Source organism: Poromitra crassiceps (genome assembly GCF_964638095.1).
Source record: "Poromitra crassiceps genome assembly, chromosome: 13".
NCBI lineage: Eukaryota > Metazoa > Chordata > Actinopteri > Beryciformes > Melamphaidae > Poromitra > Poromitra crassiceps.
This window is the reverse complement of record NC_139644.1, coordinates 35,070,428-35,094,475: the sequence shown is the minus strand read 5'-3', so window position 1 is coordinate 35,094,475 and position 24,048 is coordinate 35,070,428. Positions and strand designations below refer to the sequence as shown.

Sequence of the window (24,048 nt, the reverse complement as noted above, 5' to 3'; positions counted from 1 at the left end):
AAAGAGACAGCTGAAAGCTGGAGGAGAAACAGAAGCCTTGGTCACGCAAGACGAGAGAAGCAGAAAGTCTCGAGGCAGCTTCTGGTTTCCTTATTGGTGGAAACGGAGCGGAGCGGCTCCTGATTGGCTGCTGTAGTCCAGCAGAGGGGATTTCTGCAGAGTGGAAAGGGAACGGGTTGGTTTCGTTGTCTATATGTATTGTGAGTGAAAGGGGTTAGTTACATTATGGATCAATATGGCGTATTTGCCTCTGTAACAGTATTCGGCGATTTCAAGATAGTCGGGAGAAGTTTACAATCGAAAAGAAACTGTAAAAAGGTCTCACCCCAGATGGGACTCGAACCCACAATCCCTGGCTTAGGAGGCCAGTGCCTTATCCATTAGGCCACTGGGGCTCTGATGCAGCTTACACATGTCGCATGGGTATTTATTAAATACAGTGTCACAGTAGAGTTACTGTAACAGCAATTCTACATTTCTCAGACAACTCAAGATTTTCATTGCAAAATTTGTTTTTTAATATCTCAACAAACGATTAAACACATTAAAAAATAGAATTGTATATGCTTTTAATATAAAATAAATGCCTTTAGCTTCTTAAGTTAAAATGTTGATAAAATCTGGTCTATTATTACTTATGTGTACAATCTCACTGATTGATATTTATTTTAAAATAGACTAATTAGTATTAGTATGCTTTATTGGGTACAGATCATGGACTGTAGTACACATACAGAAAAGAAGAAATGTGCCATTTTGCCATCATTAAATAGATAAAAGTCTCTTCCATCAAAGCCAATATAGTTGTCTATAAACTGGGCTGTGTAAACAAGATAGAACAGACAATATAGGTCCCTTTTATTGAATATATTAGGTATTTGGGAAAAACAAAAACAACCCCCTCCCCCCACGAACACAAGTACACTCGGTTATTCAACAAAGTGCAGAGCTCGAAGGTCATTTGATGTGATGCTGCCCCCTAGTGATAATATCAGCTTTCCAACACTGAATATGGGGTATGAAAATGTACAAGCTGATCCCAGATCAGCACAGACAAATTAGTCTCACTCACCCACAGAAAAGAGAAGGGGGGGGAAATCAAAATAGAAAATATATGTTTTCAACAATCATTAAGGTCCTTCCAAATAGTCAGAGAAATCACACTTACATTTCAAAACTTTTAAATACAGGTTGACAAAAAGAATATCAACTCAGTTGGAATATCAACAAAAACATCATTAGGTCTTGAAAAACTCAAATTTAGTTAAAATCACACTTGTTCCCTTTTTAAATACTTTACATTTAGTGTTTATGCTTTTCAACCCATTTCCACAGAGTGACAAAGCTCTGTCTGGGTGTGTGTCCACTAGGTTTCTTTTCCTGGTTAAAAATAAATAAATAAAAATGCTGGGGTGCAGCAGCAGTGTTGGGATGCCTACGTGTGAAGCAAAAAGTGTCCATGCTCTCTCCCTTTCAAAAACAACAAAGAAAAGGTGCTGGAGCTGGAAAAGAAGCGTAGTGGAAAAGACATATCGGCCAGTGTTCAGACAGAAGACAAACTGCAGCATGTAACAACACTCCATCTATGAACAGATTCATACTGTATCTGCTTCAGTCATTGTGATATATTTCTAGCTGAAAAAACTTTCAATTTTCAGTAACTATTTCAAATTTACCATTGTCATTTGTTACAATGTGGAGAAAATGCCTGCATTCGCAGAAATAACTTTTTAGGTAGCTGGAAAACAAATTGTAGATTCTCCCCAATAATGTGACAAGTCACTGGCAAAGAAAATGAAAAATGAAAATGTCAAGGTATACATTTAACAATCCACAATGTTTTGCACATTGGAATACAGCCCAGACTCCATCAGATTTAATTCAAACATGATGGAAGGTGGTGCACCCCATATGCATATAATCCTACTGTGAAGCACCAAAACCACTCCACAGCCTTCAGAGTAAAATGAAGTCGTCTTCTGTTACTCTGTAATTTTGACACTCATTTTACCAATGACTTAATGTCTGGAGGACTTGAAACTGCCTTTAACGTCAAAAAGCAGGAAATCTATTTTCTGAGCGAATCCTAAATCTACTATAGTAAAAGATAATTGCAAAATTGTTTTTTAAGATGATATACTGTACATCATTGAGATGTATAGAAGAAACGCTACAAACCGATATACAGTGGTATACAGTAGCAGCACTTTTCAGTAGTATACTCCACTGGAGTCCAGTGTGTCAACACAGTGTTAACCATTTCAACTGCCACACCCTACTCCCAAGACCACTGCTTTGTGAGTGCATGGAGATGAGCTGCTAGTGAGAGGTAGACTTAAAGGGAGACTTCACCTAAAAATAATGCAGATTTATGTTGCACATATCCCAATACTGGAAACACTTTTGGAGACATTCATTTAGTTGGACAGTTATTGAGAGTTGATTTGAGTTAAGTGTGGACCAGCGATGTCATCAGAAGGCACTGACTCATTGTGTCCAGTCTTGTGATGACATCACTGGTCCACACTTAACTCAAGTCAACTCTCAACAACTGTCAAACTAAATGAATGTGTGCAAAATGGTTTACCATTTTCTGATATGTGTGAGATCATGTGCAAAATAAATCAGCAGTGTTTTTCGGTGAAGTGTCCCTTTAAGATCCAGAGGAAAACCACCACACACAGCAAACTCTCATTCATCATCGATCAGCTTCTCAGCGCCATTCTCCGCTTGTCTGCCTGCGCCGCCTCCGCCTTCCTCTCCTCTACCACCCTCCTCCTCCTCGTCCTCGTCCTCCTCCTCGTCTTCTGTGTAGGAGTGGGACTGGCTGCCGTAGTTAATCATGGTGCGCGAGAGATCCACTTCAATGGGGAAGACATCTGCCTCCTTCAGAACGGCGTAACACTCGTCGTAGTAACGCGACATGCCCGACACGAAGCGCTGCAGCTGGAACACAATGTCCTGGACTGGAGAGGGGAGACACAGGATGGAGACGGGAGACACAGGATGGAGAGGGGAGACACAGGATGGAGACGGGAGACACAGGAGGGAGAGGGGAGACACAGGAGGGAGAGGGGAGACACAGGATGGAGAGGGGAGACACAGGAGGGAGAGGGGAGACACAGGAGGGAGAGGGGAGACACAGGAGGGAGAGGGGAGACACAGGATGGAGAGGGGAGACACAGGAGGGAGAGGGGAGACACAGGAGGGAGAGGGGAGACACAGGATGGAGAGGGGAGACACAGGAGGGAGAGGGGAGACACAGGAGGGAGAGGGGAGACACAGGATGGAGAGGGGAGACACAGGATGGAGAGGGGAGACACAGGAGGGAGAGGGGAGACACAGGAGGGAGAGGGGGGACACAGGATGGAGGGGAGACACAGGAGGGAGAGGGGAGACACAGGATGGAGAGGGGAGACACAGGAGGGAGAGGGGAGACACAGGAGGGAGAGGGGAGACACAGGATGGAGAGGGGAGACACAGGAGGGAGAGGGGAGACACAGGATGGAGAGGGGAGACACAGGAGGGAGAGGGGAGACACAGGAGGGAGAGGGGAGACACAGGATGGAGAGGGGAGACACAGGAGGGAGAGGGGAGACACAGGAGGGAGAGGGGAGACACAGGATGGAGAGGGGAGACACAGGATGGAGAGGGGAGACACAGGAGGGAGAGGGGAGACACAGGAGGGAGAGGGGGGACACAGGATGGAGGGGAGACACAGGAGGGAGAGGGGAGACACAGGATGGAGAGGGGAGACACAGGAGGGAGAGGGGAGACACAGGAGGGAGAGGGGAGACACAGGAGGGAGAGGGGAGACACAGGAGGGAGAGGGGAGACACAGGAGGGAGAGGGGAGACACAGGAGGGAGAGGGGAGGCACAGGGGGGAATGGAGGAGTGGATGGAAGAAAAAAAGGGGGGGTGTAGATGTTAATATAATCTAGTGACAGGTAGGCACAGTCACACAGAGACTCTGAAACAAAGATAGATATAGACAATGAGAGAGAGAGAGAGAGAGAGAGAGGGAGAGAGAGAGAGGGAGAGAGAGAGAGAGAGAGAGAGAGAGAGAGAGAGAACACACAGATTACATTTAAGGTGAATAGAGAGCCGCAGGAATGAGTCCGGAAATCATCGATGCTAACAGCCCTGGTTCTTCACTGTTTTCGCCTATGGGAGTTTTGAATGGGTTTTTGGCGCGATGCTTCTAATAATCTCTCTGGGCAACGCTGGCTTAATCAAACGCGAACCAGTGTTTAGTAATATCATCTTCACACACGAGGACCACTTTTATGAGTTTTGAAGCTTTTACGTGCCGTTAAAAGGGCGGCTAGCTAGCAAACGGCTAAATGAGACTACACTGTTGAGTCGATATAGATATATACGTCAATAACGTCACCACTTCAAAGGACGAACACGGAAATTCTCTTTCCCTGACCTGGTTCAGCCCAGTTCAGCCCGGGGTAATCAGTGCACATCAACAACAGTCCAGGTTGAGTGCTGACGTGACGTGGAAGCCTATGCGACAGTGTGTATGTAGTTCTGGATTAGCTTAGCTCGAGCTTTTTACTTCAAGGGCTCACATTTACGCTACAAAACTCATGAAAGTGGTCCTTATGTGTGAAGATTATCCGACTGAACTCTGGTTCGCGTTTGATTAAGCCAGCGTTGCCCAGAGAGATTATTAGAAGCATCGCGGCAAAAACCCATTGAAAAATCCCATAGACAGAAACAGTGAAGAACCAGGAAGTCCGGGACTTCCGCATTCTGACTACAAAAATACGTCATCCCTGCGGCTCTCTATAAGTAGAAATTGACTGTAAAGAGCTGACCTATCCATTTCCTGTGGGTACCAGCTTCCACCTGCTGATGAACTGACAGAGTAGAAACAGTGAGAAACTATGAGAAAGGGAAAAAACAGACCGTGTTTCTGATCCAGCAGCTCGATCTTCTCCAGGACGTCCTTCCTCATCTTGGCGAAGCGTGCACGGGCCTCCTGCCGACACCGCAGCACCAGGCGGTACTCATAGTTACCAGTGCTGACGCGGTACATGGGCTCTCCCATGGCCTGTGGGAACAAAAGTATAGAGAATGCTTAAACTACTAGACGACACATGCAATCTATGTATAGAGACACTGCATGAAATTGGCCACGCCCATCACAGGGGAAAAGCTCCGTTCACTTCCACACACCAGTGTCATATTCCTTGAATTAAACATATCTAAAAGCTGTTGTGTGGTGTGGGCTGTGCAGACAACAAATGTGAAAAATCGCCAGTTAAAGTTTTTTTGTACTCCCGAGGAAAACAAGGAAGCCATTGAGAATTGGCGACAAGAAAAATGTGGATGTTGCTGTCAATGAAGTAAGTTGGAGTGTTCATCTTCCGTATATACGATCTTTGTGTGCAATACCCAACCATGGCTCCTAAAATGTAATTCAAAAACGATGTCTTATCCTACAGTATAGCACATTTATTTCATTTCACATTTTGTAGAACTGCAACGTCTACTCACGATACTGCTGTATTCTTCGTCATCCATCTCCTTCACCTTCAGGCAGTATGACTGAAAGACACAAAGGATTATCTGTTGATTAACATTCAACTTGCTTATCAGCTGTTTTTCATCGATTGAAAACTTGAGATGCCACACTAAACAAACAAACAAACAAACAAACAAAGTACACAGTGGTGTGGCCTTACTAGATATTCAAACTTGACATCCAGGTACTTGCGGATGGTGAGCTTGGTGTCTGGTATGGCCTTGTGAAGGTACGTGTTCAGATCATGCAGCATCTGTGCAACAAGATACATTCACTATGATTAATCATGGGTTTGATGTCAAATGATACAAAGTCCATACAAGACAGACGCACGCCAAAACAGAACAGGTTCTAAAAGCTGTGCTATCCCTGTTCTTATGTACAGTACAATAAACATATACATTGAAGAGACCCAGTTTTCAGCCGTGTTAGGAACAGAGACACAGTATGTCCAAGTCTATAATTTAATATTGTTGAAAACCCGTTGGGGCATTCTTCATATTAGGTCAGCAACATATATTGAGGACTGTCTCTGGGTACTTCCACATTTCTAGAATCTATTTTCTTCTACTTTCTACAACTCTCTGTACTTTGCATTCTGCATGACTCAATTTCCACTCGGGGATCAATAAAGTTATTGTGATTGTGATAACCTGCACTCACAGGCTTAATGGTCTTTAGTAGCTGAATGATAACCTGCACTCACAGGCTTGATGGTCTTTAGTAGCTGAATGATAACCTGCACTCACAGGCTTGATGGTCTTTAGTAGCTGGATGCCGTATTTCTCAATGTTGCGGTGAGCCTCGGCAAACTTCACAAAGGCCTCACTGGCTGCAGCCTGGGGCTCTCGTACTCCAATGACAGAGAAGACATCCCCAAACGCTGGAGGAGTGAGAAAGACGATCAAATATCAAATGACTGAGACTTTATTCATATACTTTGCTATACGTGTTGGTTTTGAGCAGGGTCATTCACCTCTGTGAGTTTGGGAGAGCTCAAAGAAGGCTCTGAGCAGTCTCTTTGTGTGCTCCATCAGCCCTACAAGGAAGCAGAGGAGGAAACTAAATGAAAATTATTTCCATTTACTCACAATGGTTTGTTATGTCTGATGATGAGAATATCAAGTATTTTTTCCAAGACAAGTTACCTCATTTCTGTAAGTTACTGCTTCTCAGATAACAAAACTTAGTAGAGAGTAAATTCTGAGTTGCCACACTAAAGCTACAGTACTTGTTGTATAGAGGGAAAGTAAACTACCGTAACATACAATCAAGGCCAGAACAATGATAAGTCTATCGGTTGCAACAGAACCAGCTGATTCAAACTGTTTTGTTTTTTCAATTTACCTTTGTAGAGCTCTGCTGTTTTCTCCAACTCCTCCAGTCTCTTGACCAGCCCATCTGTAAAGTAAAATGAATTCAAATGATTAGCAAGTGAGAGTAAAATTTGAGATATAAGCTTCTAATTTAGCAGCAGCACATTCTTATAGTATAAATATTTAATAAAAAACCCCCACAACAACTAGTACATGACATACATTTATTATTTTAAAAATAATGAAAGACTATAATCTCACCGTTGCATAGAATAGCCCTGCTGAGTCCAAGAGCATCTGCTGTGCCTGAGCTCATATTCTCCACCAGACGATGTTTCACTTTCTTCAGCACTGAAACACACAGAACAACCTGTGCTTAACACACCTCTCCATAAAGATATAAAGGTTGCAATGGCTTTCATTTATTAATGGGGGATACTGTGCTAAAACAAGTCATTTATAGTAAGTAATGATGAATATAAATAATGATTCAAAAGTAATACTAAACACATTTAATAAACCCAGTCTATAGTAACTGCCAAACTATTTCAATTATCCCTCTGTTGGAGCAGTTACCTATGTCCAGAGACTTCCCCTGTTTGGGGTCTGCCTGCAGTTTGTTATAGTGGATTGTTGCTTCTCCCTGCAAAAACACAAGAGGAACATCTACTGTATATACGGTACTGCATTTGATGGAAGACCACCCAGAGAACAAAATCATTTTCTATCCATCTTATTTCAGAAGTACAACATTATGTGTTATTAAACATTAAACAACAAGTAAAATTCGTCATCTGTGAAGTGTGAACTTTTCAGCTACCTAATGAATTCCATGTGCAGTGTTAGGGGCAACAGCACCACAATCTAATCCCTTAATTCCCACATTGGACCCTCTCTCTAATCCAGCATGAGGGGAGTCATGCAACCTCCTGTGCGCTCACAATGCATCCCAAAAACAACACAGCCACTCTGCATGGGTGACGTTATGACGCACACTGCGGCCTATTGTCGGATGTCCTGACCTCTCTCGCACGGTCCCTCTTCTTCACTGTCCGATGGTGAGACTGCACCCATAGTCATACTGCTGCACAATTTACTGATAGATCCAAAATCGTGGGACGCATGTTATAAACACTGCAGTCAACTGTGAGTAATTTTTCATTATTTTTGTGTGTTTCCATTTGGGTCATTAGATAATGTGGATATTTAATATTATACTAAACGTCATACAACAATTGACATGTGACTAATTAGGCCCAGGTGTGAGGAAGAATGTTTTTCATCCTTGACAGTGATGTCTAGTGGTTTCCAAAATTCACATGGAACTGTTGGACCAGCCAATTTGGTTTTAAGAGTATGTTTACCAAAGTGCTTGTTAAACAAACTTATCAGAGTAACACATTTGCCTACATTTGGCAGGTGACTGATCTTAACTTTCCAATATGCTGATCACCCATTTCAACCACTAAATATCTAAGACTGCATGGAATTGGTCACAATCTGTATTGTGTGTACCCACACAGAATATAGTTTAAAAAACATAAATGACTGTGGAGTATGACTCCAACCCCAGTGCCTGTGTACCTGGACAGCTTGAATCATCTTGGCCACCTCCACCTTTGTCTTTCCCTTCACAGGTTTGCTGTTGACCCCTGTGATTTCATCACCAGCTGCCAGCGTCCCGTCCAGAGCTGCTGGGGTGTTGTCAAAGACCTGTGAAACAATAGAGGCCAGATTAAAAAGGTACTAATGACTCTCAGTAATACTGATAATGATAAGGCTGATTGATGATTGATACTTCCCCTGACTCAATCAAATATGGGCTTATATCACCACTGTATTAAATCAATGCCAAACAATGGCAGAAACTGAGACTAAAACACTTAACATGGCCATGAAGTGAATAATGTGTTGCAATGTGATAGGCATGTGTTGACACAGGTCAATAAAAAAAACTGATATAATCAAAGCTGTCAGACTGCACCTACCTGTACAATGTAGAGACACGGACAGTACTGTGCCCCACCCCCAATGCTGATACCTATCAGGTTCTGACCATCTTTCTTCAGAGACACGGTGCCAGGTACAGTTGGTATCCCCCTGTTTAGGAAACAACATTTACATTAATATTTCACGCATTTAGCCAACACCTTAATTGGGAAAGTTACAATAATTGCAGAAGTAGAATCATTCATCAATTACTAAAATAAACAACCAATAGTGACGAGGGCAAAGGTCAGATGATGATGAGTGGCCCACATCATGAAAAGGAAAAATATACTTGTGACTTACAACTTGTCCTCCTCCAACTCATAGTCCATGTCTGTTAACATTGCTGCCGGACAGTGTCACTCCTACCTGTGGTAAACCCATAATGTTACATACATCTGACTTTGATGTTTACATGAGAACTGACATAATGAAGCAAAAAATAAAATAGCTGCTATCAAGCCAGTGAGTGATAACTACTGTAGCTGCGCTCGCCTTAACCATTTTTATTTTGGGGCTGCTCAGTGAAAAGGGAAGGGAACAACAGGCTGCTAACCTAGTTGCTGCATACTGTGTGGGCAAACAGCTGGTGACGTTACTGCTTCTTAACTAATGTGTTAGCCAGTGAAATTAGTAAGCGAAAGAAGGTGTAATATGATTGCATGCATGGACCAATCTGGAAAGCACAAGTTAAATCTGAAACATTTCCAAATGGTGACGTATACTAGCTAGCAAGAAAATTGATTGCTAACGCTGGCTAATTATTAGCTACAGTGGCAGGTGAAACTGCGGTTGAATAGCACAGGGGTTCAATAGTCACAGATTTACCTTTATTACGAAGCGATTCTCATGTAAATGTCCCCTGATATGCATACAAAGCAAAATATCTATCTTAAAATGTTGCCTTTAGCCGCGGATGTTTCATTTCTGGATCATTTGACAGCTCCTCTGTTTACTGCTCCGTCACTTCCGCCATTGTTGTCAGAGAGAGCGGAAATGCACGTCAGAAAAAATATAAATCAATGTCATGCAATTAATAAATCAATCTTGATCAATCTTGTTGTGTTTAGATATGTTGTATAAAGGCATCATTCTTCCTTTACACAGTGGTTCTCAAACCTTTTCACATAAAGGAGGACCTCTAAACGGACACACTAAGACCCCATTTGATTTGATTTGATTTAATTTGACTTGATTTGATTTGATTACGATTTTGTCCCAGGGTCCCCCATCCGATAAGATTTGTGCTTTTAGATGTTTTATTACAGTGTATGAAACCCATGACCAAAAATAGTCATGATCTTGTCATTGTGTTACTTAGGGATGGAGTTATAGGGAAGCTAAATTATTCCCTTTCTTTGCTGGGGAGGCATTGGAACCCCCTCAATGACCCTTGGGGGTCCCCGAACCCAGAACCACTTCCTTCCCAGCGAGCACTTCAATAAACGTCTGCAAATAGTGGGTGAAAAAACTTTCACTTTCAAACCTTCCTTGCACGTTTTTTCAACGTTGACCCTAAACGTTTTTTAAACGTCTTTTCAACCGAAAAATGCTCGCTGGGTTAGGCCATAAAAAGACAAAGCCTTTCAGATACAACAGTAGATGAGTTGGTTGAAACACTTTAAAGTGGCATTACTCACAGTTTAGTTTACTCAATGATCAAGGAGGCAATTTTCAAAGTGAGTTCATCAGCAATGAATGAACAGAGTGGTTGAAAGTGCTCTGTCTGCACTGAATAGGCTACTTGATAATCATGATGATTAGGCCCTAACAGGCACATTCCTTTCTTGACCCCTTTGGCTTCAACGTATAAATAAGGAGTTGAAATTGATCAAACCACTTTCTGTCTTCCAGGAGTGTCTGGACCGAAGACCATCTTGCTCCCACCAGGATTATTCCTCAACACCAGCAGCCAAAATGAGCATGGTAAGTTTAACTACTTTAGGGCTGTTTTTATTTTACTGTATCTGAATGAACTGTGCGTCTGCACTCTGTAATATACTCTTTTTTGTGTAAAAAATGGCATACTGTTACTATGCATATAGTTTACTGTAATCTGCCATCATAAATGAACAATGACCTCACATTTTCAAATGAACATTGTTGGAACCCTGACCTGCAGGAACTTGAAATGAAGAATGTGCATCTGAGAGCTGGAGATCAGCTGAAACTGAAGGGGACAGTTCTGCATGATGCTGACAGGTAAGCTTACAGTACGCCTACAGGAAAAATGAAGACGTTCATAGGAAGTGGAGCACGTTAGTTAAAACCTTAGCAGATAGCCTACTGTAGAGACCTGTGTGTATGACTTGTATTTTCATTCATGTTTCTTCTATTTAGCCAGCACACGCACACACACACACACACACACACACACACACACACACACACACACACACACACACACACACACACACACACACACACACACACACACACATACACATTTAATCCTTGATCTGATTAGGTTCCAGATTGACCTTGGCTGTGATACAGATGAGCTGGCACTGCACTTTAACCCACGTTTCCATGACAACGATGATGGAGCTGTACTTGTGTGCAACTCAAAGACTGCTGGTTGCTGGGGAGATGAGCAGCGAGAACTACACAACCCCCTACAGAGGGGCTCAGAGGTCAAGGTGAGACAACCGGATGGAGGAGGAGATGATGTGTAGGTGGTGACACAATGAGAAGTACTGTGGAGGTTTTGGATCATTTAGCATCTCGTTATACAGCTTAAGTGGTGATGCATATATTTGTGGAACTAATAACATTAGGTATTCCAGGTCATTGGGTATTATACATGCGGGTCATTGGAATGGCACTGGAACACCTAAATGGAATAGAACCATCATTAACATTAGTTACACCTGTGTTTCCCCTGCTATGACATGTCAAAATGGCTGCTATGAAAACAGTCTATTGACAGGGATCTGTAAATAACTCTGGGCAGAGGGTTTTAGAGGTGGGGACTGACATTGAATTATTGTATTAAACAGTGCCACACTTTCTTGCCATAAAGTTATTGTAATGAACATGTTTCTTGTTGTAGATTGTGTTGAAGCTGGCTGGAGACATGTTTGAAGTGGAGCTTCCTGATGGACAGGAAGTCCAGTTCCCCAACCGTGAGGGCATGGACATCATCAGCTACATCAGAATCACAGGGGACTTCAAACTCACCTCCTTCAAGATATGCTAGGAGACAACTATCTTCACACATGCATGCTGTATTGATCAGTCTAGTTCAATGTTCAATGTATGATAATACTATCAATTATAATCAGAAAGATCAATCAATAAGAGATCAGTGCTTTCAAGGGATATGATCTGAAATATGTATTTTATTTCACAAATTCCCATTCTGCATGTTAACAACATAAAATGTTTAAAATCAAGTGATCTTGTTGGGTTGTCATTGAATTGTCAACTGTATTGATTGGTTTACCACATTGACATATCGGTAGTTCAATACTAAAGAATTAAAATAACATAAAAATAACATAACAAATAAAATAACAAAATATAATAGCCTTCATCAGTTGTTTGATCAATTCTTCCAGATGTGATAGATAACAGTAGTCTCTCTCCCCAGACTCAAATATTACATTATATCGCTGCGCTCCGCATACTGCATAAATCACTCTGTGCCCCTTCACAGCCACAGCATGGAATTTGAGGGTGGGTTTAGGGGGTTTGAAATTGAATGAGTGACAGGTTGTAGCACCAATGAGAGAGTGGTTCGAAATGCTCGATGTTGCAGGAGCCAGTTAGATGGGCGGTCTCAGGGTGGGTGGGCCTCCATGGTCGCAAAGTCGTTACTGAATGGTGAATGGCGAATCCACCACTTGCCAATCACTGCCCCAGATTCCGTGACTAGTTTGGTGAGGGGAGTGTCACAGACCCAGAGAGAGATCTGCAGCATGCAGTAACATGGTGTATCCTATTTACTGTAATATAGCTCAGTGAGTGTATCAGCGTAATAACTCTCATGGGTCTGGATAAGATAACAGTAAAAAAAAAGTAGAAGAAACAAAATACTAATAAAGGCTTACTGAGATGCACATATGTAAAGTATTAATATTAATGGTTTAAATGACAGTTAAAGCACACCATAGTTCAATTTGTTTGAAAATGTAAATCCTTTATCAGTTATGTTTGATCAATTCTTAAAATGAAAAAATTAAAATGACGTCATGTTCAGATGATATTTGTAGATAATAGTAAAAAGGTAATAAAAAAGCAAATTGTTGCTTGTATTCCTGATAAAAAAGGGTAAACATTGGCTTACTGATATGCACATATAAGTATTAATATTAATGGTTTAAATGACAGTTAAAGCATGACATAGTTCAATACTTTCAATATACTTAAAATACAAGTCCTTTATCAGTTGTTTGATCAATTCTTAAAACTTAAAATAAGTGAAAACAAATCATGATCAGATGAGATTTGTATATAATAGTAAAAAAAAAAAGAATGAATATAAGTCCATCATGACAACATAAGTCTCAGCTCAACTTGTCACTTCTGTTTCCTTGATCTTGGAACTTCACAATTGTCACAAATCTCAAGCATCTTGTTAAAATTCAGAAATAACACGGCAAAAAAACCCATTAATTTCACTGCGTCTTATACATTTCATCATCATCACTTTGTGGCTAACAAACTCATGATTTAGAATTATGTTTTGTATTCTCATGTGCTTCCAAGACATAGGCCCATAGTGCCATATTCAGGAATCCACACAAATGAAAGATAGCAGTGTTCTTAAGGAAAAATACTAAGATTGATTTAAATGTTTAAAACAGCAAAGTTAAATACTAAAGAAATAAAATGACATAACAAAACATAACAGCCTTCATCACTTATGTTTGATCAGGTCTGCTTTGCACATATAAAAAGTACTAATATTAAAAGACAAAGCAATACTTTTGAAATTCTTTATCAGGTATTTGAGCAATTCTTAAAACTTAAACAATGAAAATATAAAAATGTCATGATCATTTGTAGATAATAGTAAAAAAAAGTAATAAAAAAAGTAAATTGTTGCTTGTATTCCTTATTTTAAATGAATGAATATAAGTCCATAATTTCTGACAACGTATGTCTCAGCTCAACTTTGCACTTCTGTTTCCTTGATCATGGAACTTAACAATGCAACTTAAAAAAGAATAGAAAAAAATGCCATGACTCTCTACACGGACCCTTTGTGGCTAACAAACTGATGATTTAGAATTATATGTTTTGTATTCTCATTTGCTTCCACGCAATATATCATTATTTTCAGGAATCCTATACATCATGTTCATTTCATGGATTTGACACTTGGTGACTTCATGAAGAATCCAAATGAATAGATTTTAGTAATTTGAGGAAGACTGCATCCTCCACAGTCCTTTTTTTTTGCCCTCCATTACTTTGTTTTACTTGTTCATTATACAAATATTGGGTTTCTATTGAGTCAAAGCACCTATCTGTTCCCATTTCTCATTCACAGACAAGTTCATCTCTCAGTAAAACAACATGAGACTTTGTGAATCTCTTGCTGTTGGAATGAGAGTATTGTTACATTGAGGAGGGCTGTTTTTTTGGCTCTGGGTCACTCAGATATTACATGTTTGCCAAACTCTTAATAGCTTCCTCTCTGCTGTGTGTTTTCCACTCACTGGGGATTGCTCCACTGCCCTGGAATTGTTTCCCATAGTGTTCTTCCAGTTCCTTTTGAAACCGACAGATAAACCATTTCCAGTATGTCAGCTTAGACCCATCAGGTGTGATACTCCAGTTAGCATACTTGGGGCCACCAGTTCGGTACAGTTTATAAGGAATGTACTCTTCTGAATCATGACTACGTCGAAAACGTCCATCACTTGAAACTGATGTTGTGCAGAAATTGATACACAGGTCCTCTGTTTTGCTAAAGTGCCATCCATTGATCCCAGAGGGGCGATGAAAAGGGACACTGTGATCAGCAGGACTGTGATCCTCCAAGGTGTTTGTACAAACAGCGCTACAGAATGGACACTGCACCCAACAGCTGTTACAAAGTTGATCAATAAGGATTTGATCAGGTCTCACCCTGGATTCCTCCATATTGGATAATGAGAGACTACTCATCTCCTCAATTATGGACACAAGGCCTTTCTCTATCTCCTCCTTAAGAAAGTCAAAGTTGTTTATATCACTGACATTTTGACAGCAGTTGGTATCAAATTTTACCACAGCTTCTAGTGAACTGGAAACTTCCTCCAGCCACTTGTTAATGTTTCCTCCCTCAGTTTTGACTTCCTGTGTTGCAGTATACAGTGCTCGTCTCACTTGATTCCCTGTCTCTTCAGCATTTTTCTTGAGTAGACTCAGTGCTTTATCTTTGTGTTCAGTGAAGATGTATTTCTTTACGGCTTCTTCTATGAAAGTCTCTGCTTGTTCCCTTGGGTGCCTGATGTAGTTCATGTAACCTTCAAAGTCTTCCTCCTCTGCCAGTGATTTTAAGATGTGTTTCTCCAAGTTCACCTTATTCCCACTGAATGGTGGGAAACTGCACTTCATCTCTCCAGCCAGATCAATGGCAGTCTTGTCATAGACAGCCTGACATGTGGAAACCTTCAGTTTGCTACAGATCAGTTCACCAAGCACAACGGCAGATGAGTTACCCTTACAAAAGCTCGCAAATATGCTGTAATATTGCATTTTCTTGCTTTCTAAATAAGTTAGTGGATCATTGTTCCTCTTGGATTTGTTGTGGGACTCTACAAGCCGATTCCCTGCAATGCCACAGGCATAAAGTAAAAGTAAAGTAAAAGTAAAGTAAAAACTCATTCTTGAGAGTATATGTTTTACTCTTTGTTTGAAAATCTTTCAATTTCTCTCTGACCTTAATGGCTACTTCATGCAAGTATCCAGTACTGTAGCCTCTTGTAGCTACAGGCTTGCTGTTGATTATGGCTATGGACTGTTTTTCAACACTGTCAATGAGGGATCTGATGCGTTTTTGTTCTTCATAAGGAAAAGAACTTGAGCCATGGTGTACAATTTGTTGTGAGCCAAATCCAATCAATTTTGTGATAGTCCCCCATACCCTGGCTGCTCTTCCTTGTTCTCTTTTCTCCCTGTTTTCCCTCTCCATATCTTGAGCTTGTTTACATTTGTTAAGGAGATCTTGGTGCTTGGTTACAGTTACATATTCAACATAGTCTCCTATTTTTGACATGTTTTTGTATCTGCCACAGCTTTTGCGGTCATTTATGAGAGATGGTTCAATACCAAGGTCTTTAATGATACCAAACTCATCTTCTTGTATGTCAATATCCTTTATGGCAGGTGTACCTTCAGTTAACTCGGCAACCCACATATCCCAAACATGGTTGAACTGTTTTTCAAGTTCCTTTTTATCTTTTGCCTTGTCTTTTAACAAATGAGCAAGCTCTTTGCTCTTTTCTACTAGCTTGTTCTCATACTCTGCATGGCCGTAGCTAGCTATGAGGACGGGGAGGTCCGGACCTCCCCTAATATTTCAGAGAAAAAAATAAAACAATCTGCATGGAAAAGCATGAAAAACACGGGATCTCTTTTATTTTGAAACGAAAGGCAGGTCAGGCAGGAAGTCATCTGACGCCGCGTCCGCGGTAACTTGATTCTGAGAGAGCAGCAGCATGGTGGTGAGTGATGACTCTCTGTCTGCCTGGCGAGATAATTGAAGGTGAGCGAGCTGCGAGACAGTGAGCGAAGTGAACGACAGACAGTGAGTGACACTGACAGATTTTTTAGCAACAACCAAGAAAGTAAGTGTCTAGTCTGTCTCTTAAGTAATGTTACCTGTGTGACACGTTGGGATGCTACTGGCTAATCATGCATGATGCCAATTGCCAAGCTCCCGAAGTCAGGTATGCAGGTGGCTATATGCATGGTTTCAGTTTCATGACCCAATAAGTAACAAAAAGAGGTGGTGTAAAGTTAAAAACAACATAATATATTTTATTTTATTTTTCAATCGTTCCTATCAGGAATAAATAAATGTCCCTCTGTATGTTTTTTTTATTATCGATGATGACTTTGTGTGTTGTGTACGGCTTGGGTTGTGTACCTGTGTTTGTAGGTGTCATTTTGATATGAATTTGGCTAAAACAGTTTGTGTTTGTTAGTTACAATTATGTTGACAGGAGAGCTGAGCAGGTGGTGACATGAAAGAGAATATACTGAATAATGACATCACAACAGTATAATCCTAATGTTGATTTAAAATGATATATTACTCTAAATATGGCTAAAAAAGAGGAAAAAAAAAAACTCAATTTTTTTTCCACCGAATCCGCCTCCCCTTGCTGGACCTCCCCTATTTCGGAACCCTGGCTACGGCCCTGATACTCTGTCTTCTTATCATCTAGCTTTTTGCAAGCATTCTTCTGCTGGATAACTTCCTCCAGTTTTTTTCTAACTCCTTTCATCTGCTCATCATGGAACTCCTTTATTTTGTTTTCAAATTGACTTCGCCATTGAACCAACATTTCTTTATCTCCGTCATCATCAAAATATGTTGTCATAGCTTTTTCCACTTCTTCAAGAGAATTTCTCATCTCTCTAACCAGATGACTGTGCTGAATCTTGTCAAGTTTTCCATTTTCAATTCTGTTATGAAGTTGGTTTTCAATGGTCAACATTGTGCTCCTCAAAGCCCAGGTCCATTTCCCATATTGGACTTCTAGCTTTCTGTACACTGCAATTTCAAGTGTGTTTTTGAAGCTGAAGACAAATTGTTCGTTCAGCAGGGCGTTCCAGAGGTCCCGAATGCTGCTTTTGAATTTTGAAAGAGACATTCCTTGAGACTTTGATGCTTTTGAGAGGATGACGCTTTTTAACTCTTGGACGCTCTCACTATAACCTGGGTTTGGAGGGGCCATGGGTGGACTTCCTTCCCACAGTTGGGGAAAGTATTTCACATCTTTTTGTACATCAAAAGCAATGACATCTGTGAAGCAATCGAAATCACGTACCTCCTCTTCAGCAGCTAGTTTGACCATCTTGTCCAGGTTTTCCTGTAGGCGTCTCTTTCCATCCATGTTTTTCTCTGCAGCTGCAATATCTGACACATTCTGGTGAACAAACACACAACTTGGAGACAGTTTAACCATCTTCATCCTCATGAAAGCTTGAACAGCAATCTGAAGAACATCTTGCATATCAGCAGGATTCTCTCCAAAGATGTTGATCAAAGTCATGTTTCCCAGACCAATGACAAACGTTGCCAATTCATTGTCATGGTGAAGAGTGGTGTTCCCTGCCAACTCAAGAGCACGCAGTCCTTCAGTGTCCACGACTAGAACATAGTCAAACCTAAAGTCTTTCTGCATCTCCTTTGACACTTTCACTAGCTGCATGAAGGCTCCCCTTGTGCACCTGCCAGCACTAACAGCAAACTGTAACCCAAACATGGCATTCAGCATTGTTGATTTCCCACTGCTTTGGATGCCTAGAACTGACAAAACAAAAACTCGCTGTCGCTGGTCTTCCAGTTTCTTGATGACCTCATCTAGAAGACTACTGATCCATGTTAAAGGCACGTGACCGGCATCACCATCCATCAGCTCCATTGGGTGTCCTGCTATCATAAGCTCTGCAGCCATCTCAGGGTACTTAGACCAGTTCATCTCTCCAGTGTTTGATTCTCTAGTCTTCAGAGAAGCTCCTCTCTTTGGTCCTCTCATCTGAGATGCATGGGCTTCATAGATCTGTCCAATTTCCCTGAAGATGTGCTCAAAGCCAAAATTTGATGACTGAAGTTTTGCTGATATTTCCTCAAGCTCAGTTTGCTTGATTTTTAACTGATCCGATTTGTCATGTTTATTTTTCAAAGCCAAGACCTCAGACCACTTTTTATCATATTCGCGGAGAATTTTAGAAATATCGTCTGTGGAGAGGTCATCCAATAAGACTGCAGTCCATTTCAGGAAATACATTCTCTCATTTGATTGCAGAGCGTGCAGGTTTTTAATAAACAACTGCACAAGTTTACTGGAGGAAGCTTCACATTGTTTTTGTCGTATTTGCATCATTTCCTTTTCCTTTTCACTTTTATCCTTCTCAAGATCTCCTTTGAGATGATACAGCTCTTTGTTTTTTCTGCACCACTCATGCCACAATTGGCCTTGACATGGGAGAAATGTGTCTTTGATCGTGGAAACATCCGACATCTGAAGCAAATTCAGTATCTGTGAAGCAGCAGATTTGCCTGTTTGGCAGACCTTGTCATCTTCATCCACTCTGATCCCAGGGACACTGGCCAATGTTTCAAGCTGGAAGGCCAGATATGGTCTAGACAAACGTTTTCTAATGATTCCTTTCAGTTCTTCAGATACTTCTGACTGGCTTCTGTCTTTCAGACCCAACTTGTATTTTCCTGGCTTCATCTCAACTGCAACACTCTCATTATCAACAATGAGACAAATGAGAGGCTTTGGAGACTTGAAAAGGGCTGATATGATGGGATCTTTTTTCAGAGTTTGTAACAGAACAACATTGACTGAAGCCTTTTCAGTCAGTATGTCACGCTGTTTTTCACTAGATTGAGCATCACCATGAAGATTACAGAAGGCAGTGCAGTCAGTGAAAGCATCGTTGAGTTTCCCAGCAGGGCAGTACCAGGCAATCTCTGCCACACCGTCCATCAGGTAGCGAGATTTGGTGCTACCTGGGCAGTTCTTATGAAAGAAAGTGCTGTGACGGTCATTGATTAAGGTGTTCATCAGCTGAGATTTAGACACTGATACTGAACCAAGGCGGAAGAATGACACCATGGGTGTCTCAGCTTTGCACATATGCATACTCTTAGTTGCGACAACTTTTGAGTTATCTGTCAGCTTCCAGCTCTTTCTTATTTGTCTAAGTGTCCACAGAGGACACTCAATCTCCATTGTGAATGGGTCAGGCACAAGCAAAGGTACGGCATACTGACACTGTGATAACTTAGTAATCATGTTCTGCCTTAGAAAACTGTCTGCGCAGTGAAATACTGCCATTTGAACATCCATTGGATGAACATGGGTTTGTTTTGTTTGATTGGTGTCTGGACTGGTGCTGAAAAAATCACTTTCTTCTGTATCACCATCATCAGATGTAGGAACATGCTTTGAATGGCTCCCCTCAGTACTGTTCTCTTTTACAGGAATATATCTGGCTCTATAGTCCAGCATCATCAACCTCTGTAGAAAACTTTGAGACAAATCTCTCTCAGATGCCTTGTACTGTTTCACAGATGGGCCTATTTCAAGAAAATCTGCGGGTGTCAATTTCTTTTGATAATTAAGATGAAGTCTGCTAAGCAGTGATTCAGTTTCACTTTTACGTTGCTCCAGCTTGAACTCTTCAGAATTCTTTGCAATCTTTTCGCTTTTTCCAACCTTTAAAGTAAATAAGAAACATGTAGAAAAATATGACTTCATGCAATGCGACATGGAGTAAATATTTGCTAAAGATCTCACAGATATGATCAAATAGTTTATTACCTTATCCTTTTCACCTGAATCTTCATCTATGGTACCTATTGAATTGCATCAATAGAGGGACAGAAAGATTATCTCCACTAACAATTAAATATTACTACTATTATAAATACTATAATAAATACTTTAATTCATTTGAATTATTATAATAATTTTCATTATTGATTGATTGATTGATTGATTGATTGATTGATTGATTGATTATTTTATTTGGTCTCCCTTATTATTGATCTTGTTAGTGCCATGTTCTCAATTTAGCATTTCCTTACTTGGTAGGTTTAAAATTGAATTTAAAAGTAATTTTAAGAACATCCAATAATTATTAAGTTGAAGGTTTTACCTTTCTTATTTGAACCGATTTCAGATTCCTCTGCTACTGTTGTATTGTCATAATTTTCAGCCTTATCCTTCGTCTCTGAGTGCTTGATGTCACCAGATTTACTCACTGGATCACACTAAGGAAACATGTGATTTTATTTAATTCACTGAGCTTTGTCCCACTGAGAAGTTGAAGACCAACAACATTGTACAAAGTCACAATACAGTCAATATGACATGAACAATGTATAACAACAAAATACAATGAGAATAACATAAAAGATAGCAATGTAAACTCAAAAAGGCCCCTATCAGCATGTGGTCGAAACCTATACTTAAATATTGACTAAACAAAGACAGCTTCTTGAGTATGCATAGGATCCTTCGTCTATCACAACATCATTTGTTTTTATGACTTCCACATTTGATTCATGCTGCATGAGGGTTGCCAGGGTCTGTCTGATAATACAAACCGTGTAAATATATGTAAGGTTCATGGGTCAAAACCTATTTAGAACTTGAATAAACGAATCAAAAACAACGTTATTGTGTTTGTCATGAGATCCTTCATTATGATTTATACTTATGGCGCGCGCGTCCACGCGAAAGAGGTGCGCTAGCCAATCACATTATGAACAGCTGAGTTGATCCACGCCCACACCCATTTCCACACCCATTTCCTCATTGAATGAAAAAGCGCAGCCACAGTGGGATCAGAGATTTTAGCGGATATTTAATGTAACCTATGGCAGAATGAAAATCCGCGTTGGATATAGTTGGGGGAAGGACTGTCTAAAGCTGCCGCTTGTATTCACATCAGTCATTTGATTTACTTTGATCAGCGATTTCTGTCTCCTACAGCTTTGTGCGAGTGTAAATGTACATTAAATGTGTAATCTCAGTCTATAAATTTCCACAATCTGTAAGCCTATTTAGACCATAGATTTAGAAAGCATGCTCAATGAATAATGATCTCTATCACTCATTATGTGTGTGTGGTTGCACTGATCGAATAATTCATATATAGGCTATAATAATGATATCCTAATATAAAAGAGAAAACTGCTGGACTGAATTGAGACGATGCGGGCATACTTTTCATTGATAAAAACTAGCCTATTTTTGCTCATATATTGGCATACAGCCTACAGGACACAGTTCCAGCTGAAACATGCAAGAAGCCTGCATATTTAGTATTGGGGCTATCCCATATTTATCCCATCTATATTATATGTATAGGCTTTTCTGGCATGTAGGAGAATATCACCCTCACTCCATTTGAGGCTCCGTTTAGCCTATGATATGCGCTGCGGTGATTAATAGTGATCATATTTCTCCACGCATAGTTGAGCTGTTAAGACATAAAGTGGTAAGTAGGCTTAATTTAATTATGTAGCCTACAGAGCCACAAATGTTTTTCTTGTTATATTCTCAGTTGACTGCAATCTATTTTTCATATGGCGATCTTATATGAACGGTGAGTGACTCCAGAGAGCCGATTATATGGGTCTGTCATGGATTTTGATCTTATCCTCTGAAGCTAACCTGGTCGCGACCAGGTTAGCTTTGCAGCGTCAGTTGCCATGGTGATTGAAAGTTAACTTGCTTTGTAGTACGGCTAAACCAGGTTTAAACTCAAACTTACTCGGATAAGGCAGTAAACTAGCTTCGTAGTACAGGCTACAGGAGTGCCATCTAAACAAAATGAGTGAAGTAAATAGGTTTTTATTTATACTGAAACCAGTGTTGGGCAAGTTACTTTCAAAATGCAATATACTACATATTACTAGTTACTTTCATTTGAAAGTAATAAGTTACTTTACAATATTACTTTCGGTGTAGAGTAACTCATTACTTATTACACTACTTTTGCATTACTTTTATCAAAACAACAGCAGCAGCAGAATGACTTTGCCACCCCGGAACATCCTGAAAAAGAATTTCAACCGCCTTGAAGTCAGTGTAAACCATCCAAAATTCTAAATGTTATTCTTTTCCTTTGTTATTGTCATCTATAGTGGTTATTTGCATAAAAACACACAGTTTGATTAAGAAATTATTGTATCTTTTTTAAATATGTGCTTTGATTTAATAAAATGTAACTCAATTTGTAACTTGAGTTACTTGACAAAGTAACTGGTATAATATTACTGAAATCCTATAAGTAATAAGTTATATTACTGAGTTACTGCTAAAAGTAATATATTATATGTAATATGTTACTTTTGTAATGAGTTACCCCCAACACTGACTGAAACCATATGCTTTTTTGTTTTGCCAGACATTAGTTGTTACATGTGTGGCAGCATTCACAAAAGAGGCCATACTTCTTTACCTGCCAGTCATCCAGCTGAGCTATTAAACAAGCTAATATGATTATTTTGTGAATTTTACTTGTCAGCTGGCAATAAAGATAAGTTGTCACTTTTCAAACTGGATCTTTTGTTTTGGAATTTGCTCTGTAGAAAATGGTGGGAATGCAATCAACTGCACTTTGAGATGGACCATTGTAAAGATGCTAACAGGCAAGCTGAGCGCAGGTGGAAACTCAATAAACTGCAGATCCACTATGACATCCTCAAAATTCACCTCAAACAATACCAAGAGGCAGTTAAGGTGGCGAGAGAAAAGCACTTCTCAGAAGTGATTAGCAAAAATTGCCATAACCCCAGAGTCCTTTTTTCGACCATAAATTCTTTCACCTCCCCCCCCCCCCGCCCCCTGTCCTGATGCCTCCCCCTCTAAATGTGAAGAATTCCTAAACTTCTTCATTAGGAAGGTGGAAACCATCAGAGCAGCCATCTCACCGTCCACCCCCACCCCCCCTCCTACCCAGCCCCCCAGCCCGGCCCCCCATCGTAGCCAGCCCTCCTACATGGCCCCCCCTCCTACCCCCCTCCAACCCTCCAGCCCGCCCCCCCCTTCCACCCAGCCCCTCTGCCCGGCCCCCCTCCCTACCCCTCCTCCTAACCAGCCCTCCTGCCCACCCCCCCCCTCCCAGCCAGCCCCCCTCCCCTGCCCCTCTCCTACCCAGCCCTCCTGCCCACCCCCCTCCTCCCACCCATCCCCCCTCCCCTGTCCCTCTCCTACCCAGCCCTCCTGCCCACCCCCCCCCTCCCACCCAGCCCCCCTCCCCTGCCCCTTTCTTACCCAGCCCTCCTGCCCACCCCCCCCCCTCCCACCCAGCCCCCCTCCCCTGCCCCTCTCCTACCCAGCCCTCCTGCCCGGCTCTTTTGACTAACTTCCAACCCATCTCTCTAACCACTCTCAGAGAGTTGGTGGCCGGCATGAGGACTGTCACATCCCCCCTTGATGCTCTCCCTACCCGTCTCCTAAAAGAGTCCATGGACATAGTAGGCCCCAGTATTTTGTCCATTATAAACAGCTCTCTGG

The 24,048-nt window shown here is 41.1% G+C and overlaps 2 protein-coding genes and 1 pseudogene across 4 annotated transcripts in view; 1 reads left to right on the top strand and 2 right to left on the bottom strand.

Moving 5' to 3' along the window:
* Window positions 1–636: 636 nt before the first annotated feature.
* pick1 (protein interacting with prkca 1) overlaps window positions 637–24,048 on the bottom strand; it is a 99,874-nt gene continuing 76,462 nt past the window's right edge. Inside the window, exons 1-13 of one of the 2 annotated variants that reach the window (XM_083649680.1) lie at window positions 9,671–9,807; window positions 9,146–9,211; window positions 8,842–8,953; window positions 8,438–8,566; window positions 7,430–7,496; window positions 7,115–7,204; window positions 6,885–6,938; window positions 6,514–6,576; window positions 6,287–6,420; window positions 5,698–5,790; window positions 5,510–5,560; window positions 4,919–5,063; window positions 637–2,966 (exon numbers count right to left, since the gene is read on the bottom strand). In XM_083649680.1, coding sequence (XP_083505806.1) covers window positions 2,692–2,966; window positions 4,919–5,063; window positions 5,510–5,560; window positions 5,698–5,790; window positions 6,287–6,420; window positions 6,514–6,576; window positions 6,885–6,938; window positions 7,115–7,204; window positions 7,430–7,496; window positions 8,438–8,566; window positions 8,842–8,953; window positions 9,146–9,186 — 1,254 coding nt within the window. In that variant the 5' untranslated portion in view covers window positions 9,187–9,211; window positions 9,671–9,807 and the 3' untranslated portion in view covers window positions 637–2,691. Of the gene's footprint in view, window positions 2,967–4,918; window positions 5,064–5,509; window positions 5,561–5,697; window positions 5,791–6,286; window positions 6,421–6,513; window positions 6,577–6,884; window positions 6,939–7,114; window positions 7,205–7,429; window positions 7,497–8,437; window positions 8,567–8,841; window positions 8,954–9,145; window positions 9,212–9,670; window positions 9,808–24,048 lie in introns of those variants that run through there. The other variant, XM_083649681.1, reaches the window with a different exon arrangement.
* Window positions 10,702–12,066, top strand: LOC310788628 (galectin-2-like). Its single transcript, XM_083650153.1, has 4 exons — window positions 10,702–10,768; window positions 10,965–11,044; window positions 11,310–11,481; window positions 11,895–12,066. Exons 1-4 carry the CDS (start codon window positions 10,760–10,762, stop codon window positions 12,039–12,041), a joined length of 408 nt encoding a protein of 135 aa, XP_083506279.1. The 5' UTR covers window positions 10,702–10,759; the 3' UTR covers window positions 12,042–12,066.
* LOC310788516 (interferon-induced very large GTPase 1 pseudogene) lies at window positions 14,453–23,944 on the bottom strand (annotated as a pseudogene). Its single transcript has 3 exons — window positions 23,867–23,944; window positions 17,196–20,235; window positions 14,453–16,300 (listed from the first exon to the last, which is right to left on the bottom strand). The product of its transcript is annotated as an interferon-induced very large GTPase 1 pseudogene (transcript).